Source organism: Tupaia chinensis, unplaced genomic scaffold (assembly GCF_000334495.1).
Source record: "Tupaia chinensis unplaced genomic scaffold, TupChi_1.0 Scaffold000362_1, whole genome shotgun sequence".
Lineage (NCBI taxonomy): Eukaryota > Metazoa > Chordata > Mammalia > Scandentia > Tupaiidae > Tupaia > Tupaia belangeri.
In genome coordinates, this window is record NW_006159859.1 from 4353925 (window position 1) to 4364243 (window position 10319).

Genomic DNA, 10319 nt, shown 5'->3' on the forward strand with positions numbered 1-10319 from the left:
TGAATTTTCATGAGATTTTCTTTCTCCAATACAATGGAGTAGGTTTTATGGACTCCATCATGTTTTTGAAAGGGGAGAGTAAGGAAAAAAAATTTTTGTTTTTACCTGTATAGTAAGTTTATTGTATAATTATTAGTATTCAATATACATTTTTAGAGATAACCACAATATTTTACACATATTCTAAAATCCACCAGGAATAGAAACATCAAATAATAAAGTAACAGATTGTGCAAGGTGGTTTAGACATGTGTAAAGGTAGGATGGATGGGTAGAGGCTCGCCGCAGATTCCCGAATCCCCAAATCATGCTGGGGGTCTACTTAAGACCTCAGGTTGGTGCATTAGTAGCAATGAGTGCTATTGTATACTTTTCTGTCATTGCACACGGCAGCTCAGCTAGAGGAACAAAGGGGGACTAATCCAAAGCAACTATGGTAGGGAAAATGAGGCAGAAAGATGTAATGTAGGGTCTAGAAAGGTGCTGCAATGAAGTTTAAGACAGAGTTGTGAGAAACAAGGAAGTCATGTAACTTTGAAACCAAGTCATCTGTGTAGCCAGTGAAGTCATTCAAGATGGTAGGGTGAAAAAAAAAAATCGAAAGTCAGAAACCAAAGCTCCTTTTGGATAAGAAGAATTAAACAGAAGGCATAACGAGTAGACAGGGATTTATAAGAGAGTATGATCTGAGGGATGAGTAGAGGCGTGAATTTTTCTATTGCAACAGAAGAGCAAACGTAGGAAAGAACAAACTCAGGAAAGAGTATGCCAAGCAAAAATGCAAGGGAGACCATCTCTCCCGAAGGTTCCAGTCTAGGATAAAATTGTTTGAATTCTCTCATTCTCAGCTTTCAGACCTTCACAAAAGTGGTCTGTCTTCTCAAACTCAAACGCACACAAAATGAGGTGACCTTGGGCAATTGGAAATGAGCATTTGGGTTTCATTGCATAAATGGCACTTGCACATTTAGGTGAGGTTTTTCAAATCTTCAGGAAAAGATCCCTAAGGGAGAGGGAGTATGTAAGAGGAGGAAGTTGAGGGAAGTGCTGGATAGAAACTATTAGTAGGTGGTAGACGGAGGAAAATAGGCAGCAGAGAATGAGTAGTCAAAGTGTTTATAGTACTGTAGCATTGAACGCTGGTAGTCGCTTCTTTCTCAGTTAACATTTAGTGACCACGGAGCTCAATTATCTAGAGCTTGCACCAGACCAATGTACTTTTTTATGCATATACACTATTTAAAATGTAAAGGACGTTCTCTGTCAGAAGATTTTTATTGAATGACTGCTGCAAGCATTTTATGACAGGTTGTATATTGAGCATATAACATTTGAAATGTTTTTATATTAACACAGGGATTGATGTAACACTTTGAACCTAGTGTGCTGTGTGACTTTTTTTTTTTTTTGTAAATTGAAACAGTAGATATTGATGCCTTTTAAAAGCAGTGAGTATAAATGAGTTAAACTGATTTATTTTCCTTGTATCTTCAGACATTCAAGGAGTCTTTGTTCTCATGATTAATTTGAAGACAAGTGGCATGTAATAGGTGCTCAAAAATATTAACTTAAGTAAAATAAGGGCCATTTATAAGACCTTTTTTTCCTTTCGCACTTGGTAATAATATGTAGCATAGTAGAATAAGAAAAAGGCTGCATTAAATGAAGAATTACAAAGTGAGTTCATGGGGATGTTTTATGTCTTTTAGGTTGTTTTCAAACCTCTTCTGAGTCATACGGGAATCCAGTCACAGGACACAATGCCACTCTGCTACCGAATGTACTTTGGAGAGCACCTTTCCTTCTCTGGGACCTTGGACTGCCTCAGAGCAGATATTGTGGATTCAGATACAGCCAAGGAGAGAAGAAGCAAAAGAGCAAGGAGGTGTCTTTTGTGTTTTTACGGAAAATTTATAATACCTTTTGTTTTTAAACTTTACCATCTTCTAATCCTATTGAGAAAGTAATATCTTAATGAGAAGATAATTTCCATTTAATAACAGAAAGTACTATATTGGAACCATCAAATCCAGGCACCAAAACATTAATATCTTTATGCACTTCCTATTTTGGGTTAAAATACCTGAGCTAAACTTGTACTATGTGTACACGTGTGCAATTATTCTCTGAACTTAATTGCCTTTCATCATCAAACTTAACATTCCTCAAATTTTCTACCATCATGCCAGCTCTGAGTAATCCACACTCTTAGCACCAGCTGATAGTTTGCTTTTGTTCCTCTGTTCTGCTATGATTTCACCTTAAACTGCTACTTATTATGAGACCTTCACCACGCTATATTTTCCCAATCATCACTTTGTGTGTTAATTTTGTAGCTCGTTGCTCCTTTGGTAATTATTGTATGTTACTTTTGGGTTGTTCTGTCCTCTATTCTATATGTCCTAATTCTCCCATAGACTGTAAAGCCAGGGCAGTTATTAAACATTTAGCAAAGAGTCTGACATATACTGTCTTTATAAAAATCAGTTCCCGGGAACCAGCAGTTAGCGTAATGGCTATGTCGCTGAACTCCCATGTAGTCGACCACGGTTCGTGTCCCGGACCCGGTGGCTTAAAACTCACGCCGGGCGCGTGTGCGTGCGTGCCCAAGATCCCGAGAGGAGAAGGAAGGAGAAGGGATTGCGGCGTGACCATCCCCCCTGGGGGGTGATTTCTCACTTTCTGTCTCTATGTCTCTCTCTGTCTGTCTGGCGAGCGTACGCGCCCTACAGTGAAAATCTCTCAAAAAAAAAAAAAACAGTTTCCCTTTTTCCCTTTTGTTTTCTAGTTAAATAACTGCAAATAATTGGAAATTTACAAACCTAATTCTCCCATAGACTGTAAAGCCAGGGCAGTTATTAAACATTTAGCAAAGAGTCTGACATATACTGTCTTTATAAAAATCAGTTCCCGGGAACCAGCAGTTAGCGTAATGGCTATGTCGCTGAACTCCCATGTAGTCGACCACGGTTCGTGTCCCGGACCCGGTGGCTTAAAACTCACGCCGGGCGCGTGTGCGTGCGTGCCCAAGATCCCGAGAGGAGAAGGAAGGAGAAGGGATTGCGGCGTGACCATCCCCCCTGGGGGGTGATTTCTCACTTTCTGTCTCTATGTCTCTCTCTGTCTGTCTGGCGAGCGTACGCGCCCTACAGTGAAAATCTCTCAAAAAAAAAAAAAATCAGTTCCCTTATTCCTCTGTTGTTTCTAGTTAAAGTAGCTGCACATATTAGGAACTTAACAAATATTTTAAAATATGGATTATAACTTTGACTCCGTAGTGCCCCTGCCAGCTCTTTACTTCTCTGTCCGCTTTTATCTTACATGACTGCTTCGTCTTACACCCAGATTATTTTTCTCCTTTGCCCGAATCTCCTCTGTTGAGGATTTTCTTGCCACCTTTGTGTGTTTTAGGTTCTTGTTTTTGCAATTGTGCATTATTTTCATCTCTTCTGATTGTTTTCTCTCCTGTCTAATTCTCAGAAGCAGGTTTCCCGTGTCTGCCTTGCACTTAGCATTGATTCCAGGCTTCCGTGAGCTTATGCATTCTTACGAGTGACACTGCAATGTGGCAGTACTCTAACAAATACTATTATTTATTAAGGAACTATTGTCCTTTATCAGTTACTTAAGTTAACTTGAGAACTTCAGACAGCAGCAGCTGCTTTTTTTTTTTTTACACGGGAAAAAACCTTCTGTGTTAAATTAATACTATATAGCTGTTCATTCACACAGGAAGAAGAGGAAAAATATCTTTGTACAATTATTAAGGTTTATTGTTATTGGTAGTTTATTTGAGGCATTTTTGACATTTTTTTGTATTAAGATTGTCTATAATAACCTTATATGAAAAATTTTAATAAGCAGGAGACTTTGGTTCTCTACTCTTTTATATAAGATCTTGAGCTATGTTTTGTATGCATGTTTTGTTTTGACATAGCTTTCCTGGACATGCCAGGGCATACTTCAGCTTTAAAATGGCTTCTTGTCTGAATATTTTGGAGTCTAGGAGATGGGTTTAGAGCATAGCTTTCCTCTATTTCAACTGCTTGTCCTTCCCACTTTCAACTTGATGAAGTATGCCATGTGTTTTCTTTCTAGTAGAAAATAAATTAATTTAAATGTGACGAAATTAAATACATGGAGATGTTTGAGAGTGGTATCCCAATTGATCTATAATTGACTCTAAATTCTAATACCATAGGGGTAGGTAGATCATTGGGTATAAGAAAAATTATCTTTTCACTGAAATCATTTTTTAAAATATGAAGACTTATTTTGGCTTGTTAGTCAGTGTTAGAGTAAAATCAAGAAAGTGACTTAAGGTCCAGTTTCCAGTTTAAAGTTTGTCCTGGTGACACATATTTTCTGCTCGATCTCATTTTAACATTATTTAAATGCCTTATCCCCTATTTCACCTTTGATATTGTTTTTCCAGTAAATAAATAAAGACATGTTTCTGGAAAAATGGAAATAAAACTTGGTTTTTTTTTTTTTTTTAAATATCTATATTTTTTAGGCAAGGCCACGTGAATCTTCCTCCACTTGAGTTCAAACCGGCATTAATGTTGGAAACCTTCAGCCTCAGTGCCGTCGTAATGGAAAAGTCGGTGTGCACCCCTCAGACCTCTACCAATGCCCTTTCTTTTCATGATCTCAACAAGCGTTATTACAATACTTTTCACTGCAACTTCACTATATCCTGTCAGTCGATAAGCCAGCATGTGGATATGGCCTTGGTCCGTCTTATTCATCAGTTCAGTACAATGATAGATGACATCAAAGCAACTCAGACTGACATTAAACTGAGCAGGTACACAGCCGGGTCAGCTTCCCCAACACCCACCTTCAAAACCAGAAAACATCGGGATTTTCGTTCATCTGACTTCAGCCGCAGCTCTAGAGGAAGTCTTAACGGTGGCAACAGAGTGAATAATGCAAAGAACAAACGGACCAACAATGAGAATAACAAAAAGGAATCTCGAAATAAAAATTCCCTAGGGAGATCTGAAAGAAGAACTTCAAAAGTGTCTAGAAAAGGTTCAAAAGATGTGGTAGATCACATGACGATTCATATGGACGACTCGGATTCAATTACGGTGTCAGAACAAAGTGAGCCTTCAGCCGAGTGCTGGCAGAACATGTATAAGTTGCTCAACTTCTATTCGCTTATCTCCGATCCAACAGGAATACTGGAAAAGTCTTCAGAAACATTTGGGCCAGCAGGTAAAAGACATTTTTATGTTTTTAAATTTTCCGTTTAGAATAGCAGTAATACCAAAGAAGACAGGAGGTTGTTCATCATGCTTTTTTGATGTGCTAAGTGGGACTTGGAATGCTGGGAAATGAGCAGTCACCAAGGAGAGAAAATGGTAATGTTGTTCAGATAGCCTGCCAACCCATTTCCTAGTCTTCCTAACCCTTACCTGCTTTACTCTAGAGATTCAGACAGACCTGATTTCAAACATCTCACTCAACTACTTAGTTTCAGTAGGTACTTAGGAAAATATCTTGAAAAAAAAATTTTTTAAGGGACCAACAGATGGTCTAATGGTTATGCTAGACTCCCACATAGTCAGCCATGGTTCAAGTCCTGGACCTGCCAGCTTAAACTCACACCAGGCGCATGTGTGTGCATGCCCAAAATTCTGAGAGGAGACTGAAGAAGGGATTGCAATGTGGCCATCAAAGCAACTCAGGGCTATTGTATTTAATGGAAAGAATAAATAAATATACTTTTAAGCAAATAAACCAAAAAAAAAGTTATTGTTTTAACATAAATTAACCCCTTGGGGAGTGATTTCTTACTTTCTGTCTCTCTGCCTCTCTGGCAAGTGCACACTTCCTATTGCAAAAATCTCTTTAAGAAAGATTTTTTTTTAAACTTTTGGTGAGGAAGAGAGCTGGTTGGGAATGTGAAGAATAGAAAGGATAGAAAGGTAAGAAATCATTTGGGATGTTCTTCCATTTAGCAGTTTTCCTATCTAAAACAGTGTGTTTCAATTTACCTATAAAGGAGTTCGGAGCCCTACAGAGCCAACATGTAAAGTTGTGTTTGAGAATGAACAAGACAATAACAGTTTGAGTAGGACACAGAGGAAACGTAGCTTGGTAACCTCTGAACCTCAGCACGTGACTCTGATAGTGTTTGGGATTGGCATGGTGAACCGCACACACCTGGAGGCGGATATCGGTGGGCTAACAATGGAGTCTGAACTAAAGAGGATCCATGGCAGTTTCACCCTTAAGGAAAAAATGAAAGGTATGATGATTTTCTAATGCTGTAGTGCAATTTTTCTAAAGAAAAACAATGTAAACTTCAAAATTCTACTTGGAAAGCTTTCTTCAGAAAATAGGATTCTCCATATTTTTTACTGAAATACCAAGGACTTTGAAAGTAATTGAAAATGGGGAAGGTAAGAGGGAGGGAATCAAGGGGAATATGAAAGAAGCAAAACATTTAAAAGATAGAAAAATGGAAAATTATTTGTTGATGGTAATGTGTATGGTAATATATTTGGAACTGTATTCATGATGGGAAAATTCATTTGGTATGCTGCAGTGATACACAGTGATTGAATATAAAAAAAAAATTTTTTTAAATGGAAGATAGTGGATTGGGGCAACATATATGTCCAGTGAAAATATTTGGGTACATAAATATTGAGCTATTGTATCTAATGGAAAGAATAAATAAATATACTTTTAAGCAAGTAATTCTAAACTAGTCAAATCTTATCATAACTTAAAAGATATCTTTTGCCACTGAATATATTATTAATAAAATGCAATTTTAATATGAAATTATCTTATTTCCAGAATTCAAATAATTATTTTTCTCATATTTAAGATGTTTTACATCAAAAGATGACAGAGACATGTGCCACTGCTCATATTGGTGGAGTTAATATTGTGCTGCTTGAGGGGATTACACCCAATATACAGTAAGTGTGTCCATTTTTATTATTTACTTGTTTGCTATAGTTTTATCAAAAAGTAAAATCTCTTTAGATGAATCCTTACCTCCTAAATTTTAGGTTTATGCAAATAATCTTCCCAGATATTGAGATTCTGTAATTAACAGTATTACCAAATCAGGGACCAGCAGATGTCATAATGGCTATGTTGCTGGACTCCCATGTGGTTGACCACAGTTCGGGCCCTGGACATTGTAAGAGTGTCTAACAAGTGAAATGGTCGGGACCAGCAAATAGCATAATGGTTACATCACTGGACACCCACGTAGTCAACCACAATTCAAGTCCTAGATTTGGTGGCTTAAACTCACGTCGGGCACGTGTGTGTGTGTGTGTGTGTGTATGTGTGTTGTGTGGACGTGTGTGCCCAAGATCCCCAGAGGAGAAGGGATTGTAGTGTGGCCATCCCTCATGGGGGGGGGGGAATTTCTCACTTTCTATCTGTCTGTTTCTCTGTCTTTCCGGTGAGCACATGCACCCTATAGCAAAAACCTCTTCAAAAAAAGAAAAATGATCACAGTAAAAAATATCAGTTTGGTGTTTACGATGCAAATGTTTGTGATTTTAAATAGTTAAGAAACAAAATTACAGGCAAAGAATAAAGACTATCTCATAACCTTATATTAAATAGTTATTTCCCATATTCATGCTGAGTTCAGAACTTTCTCTTGTCATTTTTATATTTCAATGAATTTAACAATGAAGACTTGACTATTCTTTAAAAGTTCTGTTCTTGGATCTGTTCAGAATTGTTCTGATAGTGATTCCCTTTATACCTGATATTCAGATCCATAATCTATTATTAATGTATTCAATCATTTGACCTTGTTCGTAACTTTGGTAGTATAAAACTTCAATCATTTGACCTTGTTTATAATTTTAGTAGTATAAAACTTCATTCTTTTATTTTTAAGAGAGACTTTTGCTATAGGGCACATGTGCTCACTTGTGAGACAAAAAGAGACAGAGAGACAGAAAGTGAGAAATCACTCCTGGGGGGAGGGGATGGCCACACCCCAGTCTCTTCTCCTCCATTCTCCTCTTGGGATTTTGGACATGCATGAACACGTGGCCAGTGTGTGTTTTAAGCCACTGGGTCTGGGACTTGAACTGTGGTCAACTACGTGGGAGTTCAGTGACATAACCATTATGCCATCTGCTGGTCCCTATAATATCATTCTTAACTTCCTTTCAGTGGAGTAGTTTTGTTTAATCAGTACAAAAAGTACAAAAATGTGTTTTTAATAATTTAGGTCATATTCTCAAAATTTTCTCTTTCTTAATATTGTAACTAGTTAATGTGCTATTATCCTATAATGCATCCCTTATGCTAAATACCAGCTAAATAGAGAATTTAGTTCAGTGTTATAAAAATTAATTATTGGGTATGGATTGAGAAGTATTATCCATTTTAACTCTAATGTAATATTTTAAAAATCCTGTGAACTGGGTAGTTCTATCCCATCATTACAGAACAGTAAATTGATGTTCAAAGGCCATTGTGTTTGCCTAAGGCACTTAAAATCATAGGGCCAGTAAGAAGAGTCGCCTGAACCTGTACTCCTTCCACTCGATCATGACTTCCTTCAGAAGTCGTCACGACCATGGTTTCCGTGGCTCCTTGGCTGGCTTTAAATGTGAAGAACCATGGTTACTTCAACCTATTTACAAACCAAGCCACATTCTTTAGATGTCTCGTGCGTTTCATTTACTCTGTCCTCTTGGATCTATTTTCATTATCTATTACCTCCTAAGAAAAGTCTATAAACTTGCTAAACAGAATTTTTATAGAATGATTTCTAAAGAGGATTATGAAATTTATACTTTCCTCTTTTTTCCCTAATCAATGTTCGCTTAACTGTATTATTTGAAAAATAAACATTATTTGTTAGTCACAGTCAAACTTACAGTGTTAAGATTTTTTGAGCGTATTCTTTGGCATTTTATTTATAGTTGAATTAAAAAAGTACAGAATGAAAAACAAAATAGATTAAAAGGCCTGAAGGAAAACTTTAAGAGTGGGGAATTTAAAAATCTTTCCAGATGTTTGGTCGTATTGTAACTAATTTGTGCATGAATGTTTATTTGCTTCCCTTCTGTTTCCTGCTTTCTCTTGAATCTTCATCTGTAGACTGGAGGATTTTCCTACGTCTCCTACAAGTACAGCCAAACAAGAGTTTCTGTATGTCATATTCTTCTTCTTCATGGCTTTGTGATTAACATAGTATTGAATTGCTTTAAAGATAAATGTTTAAAATACCTCTTCATGGCTGCGAATGTATGCAATTAGTTATTGTTTTATAGCTTTAATATAGAGCTTTCTATAGATAAAAGTTTATTGATTTTTAAGGAAAACACAGGTAAGGGCTACCTTTTTGGTAATTGATGCCTTGTTATGGTGGACAGGTTGTAACTCTGTAGTTGTGTGTTGTTTGTGTTTTTTTTTAGACATAATATTGTTACTTTTTCTGTTATCACAATACTTGTTAATGCTTGATGATAATTGAAGCTCAAAATTTCACTTTGTAATAGGCCTTTCACTAATTACAAAAATAATTATTAAAATGTTAAGAAAACATCTATTTCAATCTAATTGGTTTTAAGATGTGAGCTTACCGCTCTATTGACAGAGATCATTGATGTTCTTTTACACTTGGAGTGGTTTGACTTGACCATGGCTTACTGGATATTTTGCAGTAGTGAGCTGTTCTGAGGTGCTATATTTAAATATTCATCACACGAGTTTCTCACTTTGACAAATTAATATACTTCTTAGCACTGATTCTTTCTTTAGACATTGTCTATAAAATTTGAATGTGCCAAATGAATAGATAAAACACTACCTATGTTCTTTGCTAGTAAGATTATCATTATATATTGATAATAACCTGTAGACAAAATATCATCAATTAACAGCCCTTGGTTGGAATTACATGTGATTTATATCACTTTGGCAAACAACTAGAAATATTAATACTAAAAAAGAATAAATAAACCTGCATTAGAGAATCAATTTTTTTTTTCTGGAAACTACTCATACATATTAGTGTAACAAGTGTAGAAAAACACATTTAATTCCACTTTAGAAGTTATAGTAACAGAAGATTTATTATTTCCTTTTACTTACTGAGTTTTCTGGATATATAACAAACAATATCAGTGCTGACTTTAGAGGGAATTTTTTTTTTTACTGGCTCAAGATCCTATCCACTCAACAATTGTTTTCTCAGCTGACATGTTACATGCTAGGCACTGTTATTCTCTACGGAAGCAACAGTAAGAAAATGAGCATCAATCTTTTCTGTGATATCCTTGATAGGCCTCCATTCCTTTTAGAGTTTCCTG

General features: G+C 36.4%; 1 protein-coding gene across 1 annotated transcript in view; it reads left to right on the forward strand.

Moving 5' to 3' along the window:
• BLTP1 (bridge-like lipid transfer protein family member 1) overlaps nt 1-10319 on the forward strand; it is a gene marked incomplete in the record, with an annotated part of 179272 nt that overhangs the window by 99529 nt on the left and 69424 nt on the right. The window contains 5 exon segments of the mRNA XM_027773678.1: nt 1710-1885; nt 4517-5223; nt 6014-6259; nt 6848-6941; nt 9106-9156. Of these exon segments, the coding sequence (XP_027629479.1) occupies nt 1710-1885; nt 4517-5223; nt 6014-6259; nt 6848-6941; nt 9106-9156 (1274 nt within the window).